Consider the following 19,269-nt stretch of genomic DNA (forward strand, 5'->3'; position numbering starts at 1 on the left):
CGAAGGGTCCAACACCATTTTACCATCTGGATAGTGGCAAAAAGAAAGTCATACAATAGTATAATAAGTTAAGATGCACTTAAATACTCTAGATTAACCAATAATAGAAGAATAAAAGAGTATGTAGCTACACCAAGTTCATAGAGGGGAGAAATGGAAATTAAAAAAATTAATAAATCCAAAAGAAACCAAGAAAGGAAAGAACAACAAAAACAAGGCCATAAAACAAGGACAAACAGAAAGCAAACACTGAGATAACAAATTTAAATCCCAAAATGTCAATAATACTAAATATAAATGAATTAAATGCTCACCCAAGATTTCAAAAACTGTAATACTGAAATTTAAAAAACTATATGCAAAAAAGAAGGCAGTAACAGATTTCTGGAAAATAAACATCAAATAGGTAACTAAACATGAGTCAAAAAGAAAAATCAAAAGAGAAATTAGAATATTTTGAATTGAGGGGAGCCTCGGTGGTTCAGTCAGTTAAGTGTCCGACTTTGGCTCAGGTCATGATCTCACAGTTCATGAGTTCAAGCCCCATGTAGGGTTCTGTGCTGACAGCTCAGAGCCTGGAGCCTGCTTCAGATTCTGTGTCTCCCTCTCTCTCTGTCCCTCCCCTGCTCACGAGTTGTCTCTCTCTCTCTCTCTCTGAAATAAACATTAAAATAATAAACATTAACAAAAAGAATATTTTGAATTGAATAAAAATGAAATATAATATAAAAATTTGTGGGATATAGCTAAGATGTAATATAAATATATAAAGGTATAAAATTATATTTAAATTAAACAGTGTTCAGAGGAAATTTACAGCAGTAACAGTAAAGAAGGAAGTTCTCAAATCAGTGACCTAAGCTTCCACCTTAAAAAACTAGAAAAAGCAAATTAAACCAAAATAAGTAGAAGACATGAAAAAAAATCAGTGAAAGAGTAGAAAGCAATGAAATACAAAACTGAAAAACAATGAAGAAAATCAGTAATACTGAAAGTTGATTTTTAAGGAAAACCAGTAAAATGCATGTACTTTAAAAGACCCTGATCAGAAATAAAACAGAGGACACAAATTACCATTATCAGAAACAAAAGACATCATTACAGATATTAAAATGATAATAAAGGAATATTACAAGCAACTGATGCCAATACACTTAAAGGCTTAGAGAAAACGGTCAAATCCCTTCAAAGATAGAAACTACCGGCTCACTTAAGAAAAGAGACGTGAGGGGCGCCTGAGTGGCTCAGTCAGCTTAGTGTCCAGACTCTTGATTTTGGCTCAGGTCATGATCTCAAGGTTTCATAGGTTTGAGCTCTGCATCAGGCTCTGGGTACCATGTGGAGCCTACTTGGGATTCTCCCTTTCTTCCTCTCTCTCTGCCCCTCCCCCACTTGCACTCTCTCTCAAAAGTAAATAAATTTAAAAGAAAAGAAAAAAAAAAAGAGACATGACATTCTATACAAATGCTTGTAGAAAAGAAAATATGACAGAATACTTCCCAATGCTTTCAGTGAGGTTAAGTTACCTGATATGAAAATCAGACACCAATATGAAAATAAAACGAAGTTACAGACCAATCTCCCTCATGAACATAGACATAATTAAAAAAAAATTCTCATCCAGGGGCACCTGGGTGGCTCAATCATTTAAGCATACGACTTCAGCTCAGGTCGTGATCTCATTGTTTGTGAGTCTGAGCCCCACAACAGGTTCTCTGCTCAGTGTAGAGTCTGTTTTGGATCCTCTGTCTCTGTCTCTCTCTCTCAAAAATAAATAAGCATTAAAAAAATTCTCATACAAATTCACAATACATGAAAATGATACTAATGACAAAGTGGAGTTTATCCCTGGAAGATAAGTTTATCCCTGCTTTAATATTTTCTCTCTCTCTCAATATATATACAATACATACTATACATATATATATATATACACACAATACATTGTATACAATATACATTGTATACATACAATATTGTATACAATATATTATATGTATATAGATAGTATATATTATATATATATTTGTGTGTTTATATATATATTTTTAATTTACATCCAAGTTAGTTAGCATATAGTGCAACAATGATTTCAGCAGATTCCTTAATGCCCCTTACCCATTTAGACCATCCCCCCGCCCACAACCCCTCCAGCAACCCTCCGTTTGTTCTCCATATTTAAGAGTCTCTTCTGTTTTGTCCTCCTCCCTGTTTTTATATTATTTTTGATTCCCTTCCCCTATGTTCATCTGTTTTGTCTCTGAAAGTTCTCATATGAGTGAAGTCATATGATATTTGTCTTTCTCTGACTAATTTCGCTTAGCATAATACCTTCTAGTTCCATCCACGTAGTTGCAGATGGTAAGATTTCATTCTTTTTGATTGCCGAGTAATACTCCATTGTATATATATACCCCATTTTCTTTATCCATTCATCCCTGGATGGACATTTGGGCTCTTTCCATACTTTGGCTATTGTTGATAGTGCTGCTATAAACATGGGGGTGTGTGTGCCCCTTTGAAACAGCATCCCTGGGGGCGCCTGGGTGGCTCAGTCGGTTAAGTGTCCGACTCCAGCTCAGGTCACGATCTCGCGGTCCGTGAGTTCCAGCCCCGCGTCAGGCTCTGGGCTGATGGCTCAGAGCCTGGAGCCTGCTTCCGATTCTGTGTCTCCCTCTCTCTCTGCCCCTCCCCCGTTCATGGTCTGTCTCTCTCTGTCTCAAAAATAAATAAACGTTAAAAAAAAATTAAAAAAAAAAAAAAAAAAAAAGAAACAGCATCCCTGTATCCCTTGGATAAATACCTAGTAGTGCAATTGCTGGGTCGCAGGGTAGTTCTATTTTTAATTTTTTGAGGAACCTCCATACTGTTTTTCCAGAGTGGCTTCACCAGTTTGCATTCCCACCAGCAGGGCAAAAGAGATCCTCTCTGCATCCTCGCCAACATCTGTTGTTGTCCGAGTTGTTAATGTTAGCCATTCTGACAGATGTTTCACTGTATATTTAAAAAAAAAATTTTTTTTTTTTTTGGCAGAGAGAGTGTGAACAGGGGAGGGGCAGAGAGGGGCAGGGACAGAGGATCTGAAGCAGGCTCTGCGCTGACAGCAGTCACCCCGATGCAGGGCTCGAACTCATGAACCGTGAGATCATGACCCGAGCTGAAGTCGGACGCTCAACCAACTGAGCCACCCAGTGCCCCTTTTTTCACTATATTAACACATAAAAGAGAAAGGCCACATTATTGTCTTATTTGCTGCAGAAAAAATTTTCGACAAAATCTAACATCTATTTAAAATAAAAACTATCAAAAAACTAGAAACAGAAGGGACTTTGCTCATCTTGATGAAGAGGCTAAATCTAACATCATTCTTAAATGCTTTCTAAGATCAACAAGGAAACCAAGATATCTTCTTTCATCACTTAAAATTGGAGGTCCTATCTAATCAAAAAGGCAACAAAAAGATAGTTAAGGCCTCAAAATTGAAAAGGAAGAGGTAAAACTGTATTTGCAGGGCACATAATCATCTATGTAGAAAAATCTCAAGGAGTGTACCAAAATAAATAAGTAAATAAATAAATAAGGTACTAGGACCAATATGTGAATTTAGCAAAGTTTCAGGATAAAAGATCGATAAATATATAAAAATCAATTGTATTTCTATATACTCACAAAGGCCATTAGAAATTGAAATTTAAAAATGCCAAAGTTGAATCTACATTATTTGATCTCAAGACTTATTATATAGCTAAAGTAATCCAGACACAATTGTAGTGATGTAAATAAAGACATACAGATTAATATAACAGAATAGAGAGGCCCAGTAATAAACCAACACAAGTGATTTTCAACAAAGATACCGTGACAATCCAATGAGGAAAGGATAACATTTTAACAAAAGGTGCTAGAACACTGGCTAGCTATAAAAAAAAAAAAAAAAAAGTATGAAACTCTACCCTTACCCTACATAATGTCAAAAATTAACTTAAGAAGGTTCACTGACCTAAATCTATAAAACTATAAAACTCCCAGATGGAAACGTTGGAGAATCTCTTACAGACTTGGGGTTTGATAAAGATTTCTAAATTAGAACATAAAAGCAACTTAGTATACAGGAAAAAAGCTGGATAAACTGAATATCTGAATTTAAAACTTTTGCTTTCAAAAGACACTATGACTAAAATAAAAACCAAGTCATGAAACGGCAGAAGATACCTGCAGAACACACAGGTGACAAGGACTTGTATCTAAAATACATAAAAAACTTTAAACTCAATAGTATGACAAAAATGGGCAACAGATTTGAACAGAACTTCACAAAAGAAGATATTTGGATGGAAAATAAACACATGAAAAGGTGCTCAGCATTATTAATCATTAGGGAAGTGGAAATTAAAATCACAATGAGACTAGAAGGGCTAAAAGGAAAAAGAATGATAATAGCGACGTTTGGTCAGGATGTGGAACAATTACAACTCTCACACATTTCTGGCAGGAATGTAAAGTTGGAGAGCCGCTCTGAAAAACAGTTTGGCAGCTTCTTACTTATTTAAATATATGCCCATCTCATGTTCCAGTCATTCCACTATAAGGCATTTACCCAGGAGAAAGGTAAGCATATATTGGCGTAAGACTTGTAGATGATACTTCACAGCAGGTTTACTTATAATAGCCATAAACCGGAAACAACTCAAATGTCCATCAACTGGTAAAAAGATTTTTAAAAACCCCAACTGTAATATATCCATACAATAAAATATTAGTACTAAAAAAGACAAACTATTGAAACATAAAAAATATGGTTAAATCTCAACATTATGCACAGTGAAAGAAGCCAGACAGCAGAAAGCACATACTGCATGCTGCTTCCATATACATAATGTTAGATCATGCAAACTTCCTATAGTAATAGAAAGCAAAGACAGGTTGCGAGGAGACAGATGTAGGGTGGAGAATGAGAGATTAGAGAGGGGCATGAAAAGACCTTTGGGAGTGATAGATCTGTTAAATATCTTGATTCTGATGATAGTTTAACAGGTAAACATGTATCATAAAATGGACGAAACTCAACACTTTAAATATGTGCCATATATGTCATTTGCATATCAGTAATAAAGCTGTTAAAAAGGAGATAGAATGCAAACAATAATCGATCAACACAAAAGAAAATAGATGAAAAAAAAACTTAGAACATGAAGGATAAATGGAATACTAAAAATTAGTCAAATGATCCTAAAGATAAGTCAAAATTTGAGAGAGAAAAAGAACATAAACCAGGATGGACATATAAAAAACAAATAGTAAGATGGGAGATTTAAATTCCAAAAGTTCAGCAATTTTATTAAACCAAAAATAGAATAAATGTTTCAAAGAAATTCAATACTGTCAGACTAGATTTTTTAAATTTCACAATAATAGGGGGCATGGGGCACCTGGCTGGCTCAGTCCAGAGAGCATGTGACTCTTGATTTTGGGGTTGTGAGTTTGAGCCCCATGTTGTGTATAGAGATTACTTAAATAAATAAATAATTTTAAAAAATTGGAGGCATATCTAAGGAAACAAAAGTGTAATAGGATGGAAAAATATGTACTTTGTAAACAGAAAGTAAAAAAAAAAAAAGCTAATATAGGTATATTAAGATTAGAATAAGAAAACTTAAAAATTAAAAAAAGCACTACCAGAGAGAAATTGAAATACTTCATATGGTAAAAGGTTTGATTTATCAAAAAGATGTAATTATTCAAAATTCAAAGGCACTAATACCTTCAATATTTACAAAGCAAAATCTGACAGAATTATAAGGAAAAACTGACATATGAAATTTCTCACTGGAAGATTTTAACACCTGTCTCACTCTAATTGGTTAAACAAGCATAATAAAACCTAATAATAATGGTCAAATGGTTTTAAAACATAACTAACAAACTTTAACTGACATATATACATTACTTATCCACAATTACACAATTCTTTCAAGAATACTGAGTATTTGTAATAATTGACCACATAGGGTAGTCCATAATGCAAATCTCAACACATTTCAAAGGACTGAAATCAGAGTATCTTTTCTTATCACAAAACTTAATTACACAGAAAGTTAATAACAAAATGATAATTAGAACATTTTCATGTGTTTGCAAATTAAGAAATATATTCTTAAAGAGTCTGTGGTTTAACAAAGCAATCACATTGAGATTAGAAATATTTTAACTGAATGATAAATGAAAATACAAAATATTAAAACTTGTGGCTTTGTAGCTAAACCATTTCTAGAGGGACACTTAGAGCCTTTAATGCATATGTTGTTACAAGAAATACTGGAAATCTATGTGGTAACTCTCCATCTTTAGAGGTTAGATAAGAATAACAAACTCAAAGAAAGTAAAAGGAAATAAATAATAAAAGAGCACTAATCGGTGATACAGAAGAGAGGCATACAATATAGAGACTCAAAAAATTCAAAAGATCTTTTTTTTAAAAATTTATTTATTTTGAGAGAGAGAGAGTGCACGTGTGCTCAAGCACCAATGGGGGAGGGACAGAGAGAGAGGAGAAAAAGAATCCCAGAGACATCAAGCCCATATCTAGCTCTGCGCTGACAGCACAGAGCCTCCTAAGGATTCTCTCTCCTTCTCTGTCTGCCCCTTCCCTACTCACGCAAGCTCTTTTTCTCTTTCTCCCTCTCAAAAATAAACATTAAATAGAGAACATATAATGAACTCTCAAACTTTAATCACAAAAAAAGCAACCAACTGAATTAGAAAAAAGGCAGAAGACATGACGATTTCACTCTAAGAGGATATACAGACAACAAAGAAGCGAAAAGATGTTCAACATAAACAATCCTTAGGGAAAATAGAATTAAAATCATCATAAGATATGACTACGCACTTATTGCAGCATCTAAAATTTAAAAAACTGAAAACACCATATGCTCGTTAAGATGAAAAAAACTGGATCTCTCATATATTGCTGTCAGGAATGTAAATTTTACAGTGCAGCCACTGTGTAAAATAGTGTGGTAGTTCCTCAAAATGTTAAACCTAGAACTTACCAGATGACCCAGCAACTTCACGTTTAGATACCCAAGAGAAATATAAATATTTTAAATCCAATAGCCAGAGGAGATGGGTGTGACAGAAAGAAGCATGAGAGTTACCTGTGTGTTCTCTATCTTGAATAGTTCTATATCTTTATATATATAATCTATGGATGTGATAAAATGACATTCAAGTACATACAAACCACTGCACTAATGTCAATTTCTTGGTTTTGATATTAAACTGTAGGTGTAGAAGATATAACCATTAGGGAAAAATGGATGAAAGTTAAATAAGAACTCTGTACTTCCGGGTGCCTGGGTGGCTTAGTCCATTTAACTTAGTCCTGGGTGGTTGAGCATCCAGCATTGGCTCCGGTCATGATCTCACAGTTTGTGAGTTTGAGCCCCACGTTTGGCCTCGTTGCTGTCAGCATAGAGCCTGCTTCGTATCTTCTGTTCCCCTCTCTCTCTGTCCCTCCTCTGCTCACACTCTCACTCAAAAATAAATAAATCGTTAAAAAAAAAAAAAAAGAATTCTCTACTGCCTTTGCAACTTCCCATGAATCTGAAATGATTAAAAATAAAAGTTTAAAAAAAGAAGAAACGTTTCATATTTTATAAGTCCAGCATGTGATTGACATCAAACCTAGCAAAGATTTAAGAAAAGAAAATCAATCTTTCTCATAAGAAAAGGCCAATCTCTCTCATAACCATAAAAACAAAAATCCTAAACAAAGTACTGTCAAATCAAAACAATAAAATAGGTTTATTCCAGGAAAGCAAGGTGGTTTAATATTAGAAAATCAATCGATATAAATTATCTCATTAACAAAATAAAGGTGAAAAATCACACGATCACCTTAATCAACAAAGAGGAAGGTATTTGATAACATTTTATAATATTAATTTTTAATGAATAAAAATTCTTAGCAAAACTAGGAAGAGAATTTACTTAATTTGATTTATAAAAAACCTAGAATAATGTCAATGAAAATGGCAGAGTAAAGAACTCCAAATTCCATCTCTCTATAAAAGTAAGAAAAAATGGGCAAAAACTAGGACAATCAATCCCTTCTTAACTCTGGAAATTAGTCAAAGGCTTGCAGCACCACAGGTAACATGTATTCAAGAAAATCAGCTGATTCTTGATATGAAGAGCAAACTTTCTGATATAGAATTTAATGTAATCGACACAAAAATACTCAGTGGAGTTGAAAAGAGAGTAGATGAACTCAGTGAGAACTTCAACAGAGACAGAAAATATTAAAAAGAAGCAGTCAGAGCTGAAGAATTCAATAACTGAAATAAAAGACTCATTAGAGACAATCAACAACACATTAGAAAATGCAGAAGAATGGACCAATGATTTGGAAGACAAGGTAATAGAAAGCAATCAAGCTGAGCAGAAAAAAGAAAAAAGAATAATAAAAAAAAATGAGAATAGGTTAAGGGAATTCTATAATATCATCAAGCAGAAAATATTCATATTCATATAGGGATCCTAGAAAGGGAGGAAAAAGAAAAGAGGGCAGAAAACTTATTTAAAGAAATAACAGCTGAAAAATTCCCTAATCTGGGAAGGAAACAGATTTCTAGGTCTGAAAATCACAAAGCCCATAACAAGATGAATCCAAGGAGGTCAATGCCAAGACATATAATTTAAATGGCAAAGACTACTGTTAAAAAGGGAATTTTAAAAGCAACAGAGAAAACAGTTACATTAAAAAAAAAAAACAAAACAAAACTCAAACCAAAACAACCCAAGAAATCTGTCAGCTGATTTTTCAGCAGAAATTTTGCAGGACACAAGGGAGTGGTATGACATATTCAAAGTGCCAAACCTACAACCAAGAATACCCTGCAAGGTTATCATTCACAATAGAAGGAAAGATACTTTCCTACACAAAAGTTAAAGGAGTTCGTCACCACCAAACCAGTCTTAAAAGAAATGTTAAAAGGAATTCTTTAAGTAGAAAGAAAAGGCCATAACTAGAAGAAAGATAATTATCAAAGGAAAAATTTCACAGGTAAAAGCAAACATAAAGGAAGGGTAGGAGATCAATCACTTACAGTGTCAAGGTTAAAATGCAAAAGTAGAGGGGCGCCTGGGTGGCGCAGTCGGTTAAGCGTCCGACTTCAGCCAGGTCACGATCTCACGGTCTGTGAGTTCGAGCCCCGCGTCAGGCTCTGGGCTGATGGCTCGGAGCCTGGAGCCTGTTTCCCATTCTGTGTCTCCCTCTCTCTCTGCCCCTCCCCCGTTCATGCTCTGTCTGTCCCAAAAATAAATAAAAACGTTGAAAAAAAAAATTTAAAATGCAAAAGTAGTAAAAACAACTGTATCTACAAAAACTATTCAAGGGATACACAAAATAAAAAGATGTAAAATATGACATATACATAAAATGTGGAGGAGGGTATAAAAAGTTAGTGATTTTAGAACATGTTTGAACTTAAGCCATCATCAATTTAATATACACTATATATGAACTATATATGATACTATATATATGAACTATATATGATATTATATATGAATCCAATGGTAAACAGAAATCAAAAACTCATATGGATACACAAAAAATAAAGGAAAAGAATCCAAGTATAACACTAAAGAAAACCATCAACTTACAAGGAAGAGAGCAAGAGAAGGAGGAACAGAGAACTTTCAATCAGAAAACAAGTAACAAAATGGCAATACATACTTACCAATAATTACTTTAAATGTAAATGGACTAAATGTTCCAATAAGAAGACACAGGGTGACTGAATGGATAATATAACATGACTCAACTATATGCTACCTACAAGAGACTCACTTCAGACTTAAAGGCACACGCAGACAGAAAAATGAAGGGATGGAAAAACATTTACTATGCAAATGGAAGCAAAATAAAAGCTGGGGAAGCGATGCTTGTATCAGACAAAATACACTTTAAAACAAAGACCACAGTAAGAGACCAAGAAGGGCACTACGTAATGATAAAGGAATTAATCCAATGAGAGGATGTAACAATTGTAAACATATATGCACCCTAGATAAGAGCACCTAAATACAGAAAATAAATATTAACAAACATAAAAGGAGAAATCGACAGAAACGCAGTTAATAGTAGGGGACAATGGATAGATCATTCAGACAGAAAGAAAATCAACACGGAAACAGTGGCTTTGAATGACACATTAAAACAGATAGACCTAACATATATATAGAACGTTCCATCCCAAAACAGGAGAACATACATTCTTTTCAAGTATACATGAAACATTCTCCCAGACAGATCATATGTTAAGCCACAAAACAAATCTCAATAAATTTGAGAAGATGAAATCACATCAATACCTTTTCTGACCATAGCAGTATAAAACTAAAAATCAATTACAGGGAAAAAACCAAAACAAAACCAGAAAAAACACAAACATGTGCAGGTAAAACAACATACTACTAAGCAATTAATAGGTCAATGAAGAAATCAAAGAGGAAATTAAAAAATACATGGAGGGGCACCTGGGTGGCTCAGTCAGTGAAGTGTTGGTTGATTTCAGCTCAGGTCATGATCTCATGATTTGTGAGATTGAGCCCTGCGTTGGGCTCTGCACTGACAGCATAGAGCCTACTTGGGATTCTCTCTGCCCCTCCCCTGCTTGTCCATGTTCTCTCTCTCTCTCAAACAAACATTAAAAAAAAAATACATGGAGGGGTGCCTCGGTGGCTCAGTTGGTTAAAAGCATCCACCGTCAGCTCAGGTCACGGTCTCATTGTTTGTGAGTTCAAGCCCTGCGTTAAGCTCTGTGCTGACCGCTCAGAGCCTAGAGCCTGCAGTCTGTTTCAGATTCTGTGTCTCCCTGTCTCTCTGCCCCTCCCTGATCACACTGTGTCTCTCTCTCTAAAAAATAAACAAGCATTAAATAATAATAATAATAATAATAATAAATAAAAAATACATGGAGACAAATGAAAATGAAAATGCAATGGTCCAAAATCTTTATCTTTGGGATGCAGCTAAAACGGTTGTAAGGGGCACATTTACAGCAATACCTGCCTACCTCAAGAAATAAGAAAATCTCTTCACTCATATGTGGAATTTAAGAAACAAAACAAACGAGCAAAAGAAGAAAAAAAGAGAGAGACAAACCAAGAAACAGACTCTTAACTATAGAGAACAAACTGGTGGTTACAGAGGGGAGGTGGGTGGGGGGAGGATGGGTGAAATAGGTGAAGGGGGTTAAGAAAACACTTACCATGATAAGCACTGAGGAATGTATAGAATTGTTGAATCACTATACTGTACACTTGAAACTAATATAACACTGTATGTTAACTGTACTGGAATTAAGTAAAAAATTTAATAAAAAAGAAATGGGAAAAATCTCAAATAAACAGTTCTAACCTTACACCTAAAGAAAGTAAAAAAGAACAAACAAAACAAGGCTCACAGCTAGTACAAGCAAAGAAATAATAAAGGTTGAAGCAGATAAGTGAAACAGAAACAAAAACAACAACACAACAGTAGAAAAGCTCAAGGAAACCAAAAGTTGGCCCTTTGAAAAGAGAAACAAAATTGATAAAATTGTAGCCGGACTCATCACAAAAAAAAAGTGGACTCGAGTAAGTAAAAACAGAAATTGGGGAAGAAAATAACAACTGACAACACGGAAACACAAAGAATTATAAAGAATATTACACAAAATTGTATGCCAACAAATTGGATAACATAGAAGAAGTTGGTAAATTCCTAGAAACACAGAATCTTCCAAAAGTGAATCATGAATCAACAGAAAATCTGAACAGATGGATTACCAGCAATGAAACTGACTCAGTCATCAAAAAACTTCCAACAAACAAAAATCCAGGACCAGGTGGCTTCAGAGATGAATTCTAGCAAACATTTACAGGAAAGTTAATATCTATTCTTTTAAAACTTTCAAAAAAAAATAGAAGAGGAAGGAAAACTTCCAAATTCAAGCTATGAAGTCAGTATTACCATGATACCAAACCAAAGACACTACAAAGAAAGAAAACTACAGGTCAGTATCTCTGACAAACATAGATGCAAAATCCTCAACAAAGTATTATCACACCAAACTCAACGATACATAAAAAAAACTTGTCACCACAATCAAGTGGGACAAACCCATAGTTGCCATCATACGCAGTGGTGAAAACTGAAAGTTTTTCCTTTAAAGTCAAGAACACAACAAGGGTGTCTGCTTTCACCTAGTTTATTCAACATAGTCCTTAGAAGTCCCAGCTGCAGCAATCAGACAACATAAAGAAATAAAAGGCATCCAAATAGGTTAGTAAGAAGTAAAACTATTTGCAGATGGCATGGCACTATGTTTAGAAAACCCTAAAGACTCCACCAAAAAACTATTAGAATTGATAAGTGAATTTGGTAAAGTTGTAGGATACCAAGTTAATATACAGAAATCTGTTGCATTTATATACATTAATAACAAAGTAGCACAAATAAAAATTAAGAAAACAGTTCCACTTATGACTGCATCAAAAGAGTAAAATACCTAGAAATAAATTAAACCAGGGGTGAAAGACTTGTACTCTGAAAAATATAAGACATTCATGAAAGAAACTGAAGATGACACAAATGGAAAGATACACCATGCTCATGGATTGGAAGAATTAATGTTATTGAAATGTCCATACTACCCAAAGCAATCTACAGATGCAATGCAACCCCCTTTCAAAATACCAACAGCATTTTTCACATAATTAGAATAAAATTTGTATGGAACCACACATACACACACACACACACACACACACACACACACACAAATCTCGAATAGTCAAAGTAATCTTGAGAAAGAAGAACAAAGCTGGGGGTATCACAATTCTGGATTTCAAACTATACTACAAAGTTACAGTAATCAAAAGAGTATGGTATTGGCACAAAATCAGACACAAGGATCAACAGAACAGAAGAGAAAACCCAGAAATAAACCCATAGCTATATGGTTAATTAATTTAGGACAAAAGATGCAAGAATATACAATGAGGAAAAGATAGGGTCTTCAATAAATGATGCTGGGAAAACTGGGGAAAGCTACCCATAAAAGAATGAAATTGGACCACTTTCATATGGTACACACAAAAATAAACTCAAAATGGATTAAAGATCTAAATGTGAGAACTGAAACCAGAAAACTCCTAAAAGAAAACATAGGCAGTACTCTTGGACATTAGGCTTAGCAACATATTTATGGATATGTCTCCTTAGGCAAGGAAACAAAAAGAAAAATAAACTATAGGAACTAAATCAAAATAAAATCTTTGCACTACAAAGAAAACCATCAACAAAAAGGTAACTCACAGAATGCGAGAAGACATTTGTAAATGGTATGTCTGATAAAGGGTTAATATCAAAAATTTACAAAGAACTTATATAACTCAACACCAAAAAAAAAAAATCAAACATACAATGAAAAAACAGAAGACCTGAGTAGACATTTTTCCAAAGAAGACATACAGATGGTCAAGAGACACATGAAAAGATGCTCAATATCACTCATCATCAGGGAAATGCAAATCAAAAACACAATGAGATATCACCTTTTACCTGTTAGAATGGATAGTATCAAAAAGACAAGAAATAACAGGTGTTGGTAAGGATGTGGAAAAAAGGGAAAACTTGTGCACTGTTGGTGGGAATGTAAATTAGTGTAGTCAATATGGAAAACAGTACAGAAGTTCCTTGAAACAATAAAAATATAAATACCATGCAATCCAGTAATCAGTACTGGGTATTTACCCAAAGAAAATGAAAAGACTAATTTGAAAAGATATATGCACCTCTTAAGTTTACCGCAGCATTATTTACAATGGCCAAGATATGGCTAAGTGTCCATTGATAGACAAATGGGTAAAGTAGATGACACACACACACACACACACACACACACACACACACACACAGAAATAGTATTCAGTCATAAAAAAGAATGAGCTCTTGCCATTTGCGACAAGGATGGCCTTAAAGGGTATTTATGCTAAATGAAATAAGTCAGACAGGAAAACTATACCTTTTGATTTCACTTATATGTGGAATCTAAAAACCAAAACAGACAGACAGACTCTTAAATACAGAGAACAAACTGGTGGTTGCTAGAGGGGAGGGGAATTGGGGGGTGGGCAAAAGAGATGAAGGAAATTAAGAGCTACAAACTTCCAGTTATAAAATTAGTAAGTTACAGAGATGAAAAGCACAGCACAGGGAATACAGTCGATAATATTGTAACAACGTTGTATGGTGACAGATGACGACTTACTGTGGAAAGTATAGAGTAATGTACACAATGTCAAATCAATAATGTTGTACACTTGAAACTAATATAACATTGTATGTCAATTATACTTCAATTTAAAAAAAAGCACAGCAAACTCTGTGGCACTTTAACTGACCCCAGTCATATACCCTTTTCCACAGCTCATCACAGCCTGTGCAAATAATAACTGATTCCTAATTATGGCAGGAGCAGAATGAGCTAATTTGCAAAGAAGTAAAAACAATTATTTGTTCTAACCTGTCTGCTGGCTGCCTGGAATACTGGTCCAAAAAGCTTGTCTTTATTTTGCCTAAGTCAAAATTGGCCTAATTCTAAAGCTGCTACCCTGGAGGCATTGGTTGAAAACTTTTACAGGCTGATATCTTAGCCGCTGCTGACGGAGGTGACAGAAAACAGTTGGGAAAGCAACAGATTAACCAAAAAGCATGGGGGGAAAGGCTGAGGAATGAGATCCTCTGACATTGCTGGGAATCTAGAAGTCCATGTGCATGCTCAAGGCTATGAGCATTCTCAGAAAAGACCTGAAAATAATCTAAGTTCTCACTGGCTGCTGATGTTGAGTCTCTTTGGAAACAGAAAAGAATAGGGCAGAGTTATAAACCACCAGGCAATCTCCAACACATACACAGAGGCCATGGCAAAGACTGGAAGAATTTTGGGCTCCAGGTATTTAAGGAAATCTCTGTCCAATTACTAGCTGTTCACTAAGCTAAGGAAACAGAGTTCAGTGCTCACACATGACAAAAAATACAGACTTCAGAAAATTAGTTTAAAAAAAAAAGCACTAAACAGACAACTACAATTAGCCCAAATAACAACAAATCCTAGGAAGGAGAGAGAGAATCTGGTTTCCAGAGTTGCCAAGTTATAATATTGATAATATCTGGTCTTCAATAACAATAACAAAAATTACAAGCCCTGCAAAGAAAAAAGATAGTATGCCCCATACAAAGGAATAAAGAAACAGAAACTGTGCCTGAGGAAGATCAATGTACTTTCTAGATGAAAGCTTTAAATCTTCTATTTTAAATATGTTCAATGAACTAAGGGAAACCAAATAACTAAAGGCAACATTTACACAAAGACCTGTATGTGGGTGTCCAGAGTAGCTTTGTTTATCATAGCTAAAGAGGAGAATCAATCAAATGTCTATTAGCTGATGAATGAATAAATAGTATGTGACGGATCCATACAATGGAATATTATTCAGCCATAAGAAGAAATGAAGTACCATTAAATGCTACAACATGGATGAACCTTGAAAACATTATGCAAAGCCAAACACAAAAGAGCACATATTACATGATTCTAATTAAATGGAATGTCTACAATAGACAAATCCATAGGGGCAGAAAGTAGATTCGTGGTTGTCATGGAATAGAAAGGCTGAGAATTGGAAATAACTGCTAACAGGTAGAGAGTTATTTTTATTTTTTTGGTATGATGAAAATGTTCTCAAATTAGATACTGGTAATGGTTGCACAACACAGTGAACAGACTAAAAATCACTAATGAGTATGCATTAAAAAAAATCTTTATTCATTTTGAGAGACAGAGAGAGAGACAGAGAGGGAGAGAGAGAAAGTGTGAGTAGGGGAGGGGCAGAGAGGGAGAGAGAATCCTAAGCAGGCTCTGCACTGTCATCACAAAGCTCAACTCACAAGCCATGAGATCATGACCTGAGCCAAAACCAAGAGTCAGATCTTTAACCAACTGACCCACTCAGGCACCCCAAAGTGTATGCACTTTTAAATGGTGAATTTCAAGTTATGTGAAATATATCTCAATAAAAATTCTATAAAAAGCTGGCAACATAGGTCATATTTAATAATGAAATGATAAAATTTTAAACATAATTTCACAGCTGAAATAAAAAGTTTCAATGATGGAAGTTTTTGAGATTGGTAACAAAACAAGGATACTTGTCATGACTTCTATTCTACATGTACTGGAGATCCTAATTAGCACAAAAGAAAAAAATGAATAACATACAAATAAATAGAATTTAAAAATAAATTTAGCAAGGTTGCTGGATAAAAGGTTATTAAAAAAATCCATTATATTTCTATATATCAAACGTAATTAGAAAGTGAAATTAAAGAAACAATATCATTTACAATGTCCTCTAAAAACACTAAATACCCAGGGAATAAATCCAAGAAGACAATGTGCAATATGTACACACAAGAAACTGCAATACATTATTAAAGTGTTTTAAAGACATAAATGAATGGGTTTATTCATGGTTTGTAGACTCAATGCTGTCTGGATGTGAATTCTTCCAAAATTGATCTCTATATATTCAATATAATCCCAATTGAGTATTTCAGCTGAATAATTTGTGGAAAATGACAAGTACTTCAAAAATGTGTATGAAAATATAAAGTGGAAATCTTGTAGAAGGAAAACAGAGCTGGAAAATTATTGCACCAGGTACCTATTACAAAGCTACAGTAATAAATGCTGTATGGTATTGGCATAGGATGGACAAGTAGATTCACGGAACAAAGTAGAAAGCCTGAACAGACCCACACAGTTATAAACACTTGTTTTATGATAAAGATGGTTATTTGTAGAGTTGTAGGAAGCAGTATTTTCATTAATTGAGTCAACTTGTTTGAAAACTTTTGAAAAAAAAAATTACACTTAAACATTACTTCACCCCAAAACACAAAAATAAATTCCAGGAGATTATTGATCTAAATGTGAAAAACAAAACATTAAAGTTTGTAGAAGAATTTAGCAATTAATCTTTATGACTTCAAGGTAGGAAAAGATTTCTTAAACACAACACGAAAAACACCAAAGAAAGGACAGTAAAGGAAAAGCATGGTAATTAAAATTAGTGACTCTCATCATCAAAAGAAACCATTAAGAGAGTAAAAGGGCAAGCCAGAGTGGAATAAAATATATGTAAAAAACCTGTTTACAAATTATATAAAGAACTCTTTACAAATCAGTATAGAATGCATAGGCAACCCAATTCTCCTATTCACATAGGAGAATATTAGTGTCCAAAAACATAAGAAAAGGTATTCATTCAATCTTATCGATCAAAGAATATGCAAATTAAACCATATTAGATATCACTATATACCTACCAGAATGGTTAAAATATAAAAGACTTGATGAAATGTTGCAAGAATGTAGAGTAACTGGAAAGTTTATATCCTGCTGCTGAAGTATAAATTGATAAAAATATTTTAAAAAATAGTTTAGAAGTAAAGTTGAGCTACGACCCTGCAACTTAACTACAAAAATAGAAATTTACACATATGCATACTAAAAGTACAACAAAGTTCACAGGAAAATTATTTACTGTAGCCTAAAGCTGGAAAAAATACAAATTTTCAACAGAATAAATTCTGCTACATTTCTAAATGGACTACTATACGGTAATGAAATGAACAACCTACTTCTACACACAATAATGGACACATCTCACAAATATCACACTAAATGGAGGAAAGCAGATGCAAAAGAGTACACATGGAATGTGTTATGGACTGAATTCTGTGTTCCCCCCAAATCATGTGTTGAAATCCTAATCCCCAATGTGATGATATTAGGACGTAGGGCCTTTGGGAGATGATTAGGTCATGAGGGTGGAGCCCTCATGAATGGGATTAGTGCCCTTACACAAGAGACCCCAGAGAGCTCTCTCACCTCTTCTGCCATGTGAGGACACAGCGAGAAGACTGCTGTCTATGAATTAGGAAGAGGGCCCTCACCAGACACCGAATCTGCCGGCGTCTTGATCTTGGACTTCCCAGTCTTCAGAACTGTGAGAAATAAATGTTTGTTGTTTAAAGCCACCCAGTCTATCATACTTTTGTTATAGCAGCCTGAATGGACTAAAACAGGATGATTCCATTTAGAAACTTCAAACAACAGGTTAAACTAATCTATGATGTTAGAAGTCAGGGTAGTTTTATCTTTGTGGAAGAAAAGGAAGGTAGAGACCAGGAGGAAGAATGAGGGAGGCTTCTGGACAATGGCAATGTTCTACATCCTGATCTTGGCAACAGTTAACTTGGTTCAAATCGTGATAGTTCACTGAGCTGTGTATCTATATTTTATGTGCTTTTCTGTATTTTACTCAATTAAAAGAAATGTTTTAAAGTTTATTTACCTGTTTTTTCTGTGTTTTGTTTCTGTTTTCCAGCCAATCATCCATTTGTTCCTCAATTTCTTCTATAGAAGTTCCATGATCATAAGATTGAATATATGCACTTTCTAAAGGCGTATATACAGGAAATTCAGGTTTTGGTTTTTTTACTTTAACTTTCTTCTGTTCTAAAAATGTTTAAGAGAATCAATTATTGATATTTGTTAAGAATAAAAAAGAATTTTAAACATTTTATTCATACTGTATCTTGAAAAAATTGTTCTTTCATCAAAATAGAACTCTATACAATGGAATATAATTTAGCCATAAAAAGGAATGTAATCTTGCCATTCGCAAGAATATAGATGAACCTCAAGGGCATTATGCTATGTGAAATAAATCAGAGAGAGAAAGACAAATACCTGTGATCTCTCTAATATGGGGAAGCTTAACAAAACAAAACCCAAACCCTCAATAAACCCACTCACAAATACAGAGATCAGTGGTTGCCAGAGGTGGGTGTGGGGAGTGGAGAGATGGGTGAAGGGGGTTAAAAAAGATTACAACTGCTTTGCTGTAAATAGCTAGCTGTTTTATTGTGCATTAGCTACTGCATTGTTTTTAAATAAAACTCAGAGATGCTAACGATGAGATGATGATCATGATATAACCACTATATCAATTTGTATAGATCTTTAGTTTTCAAAGTACTTTTCATGAAACATTTCATATTGACAAAAAAGCCTGGTCATTAGTGTTTTAATTCTATCCTTACCACCTAATAGTGCCATAATATTGGGCAAGTAACTTAACCCTGTT

The 19,269-nt window shown here is 34.3% G+C and overlaps 1 protein-coding gene across 2 annotated transcripts in view; it reads right to left on the minus strand.

Moving 5' to 3' along the window:
• Positions 1-19,269, minus strand: part of DNAJC1 (DnaJ heat shock protein family (Hsp40) member C1) — a 219,546-nt gene that overhangs the window by 84,876 nt on the left and 115,401 nt on the right. For both annotated transcript variants that reach the window (XM_047065329.1, XM_047065330.1), the window contains exon 8: positions 18,475-18,638. In XM_047065329.1, the coding sequence (XP_046921285.1) occupies positions 18,475-18,638 (164 nt within the window). The remainder of the gene's footprint in view (positions 1-18,474; positions 18,639-19,269) is intronic.

This window comes from Lynx rufus, unplaced genomic scaffold (genome assembly GCF_022079265.1).
Source record: "Lynx rufus isolate CCGP_SWC_20201006 ecotype Redwood Valley unplaced genomic scaffold, mLynRuf1.p SCAF_7, whole genome shotgun sequence".
In the NCBI taxonomy this organism is placed as follows: domain Eukaryota; kingdom Metazoa; phylum Chordata; class Mammalia; order Carnivora; family Felidae; genus Lynx; species Lynx rufus.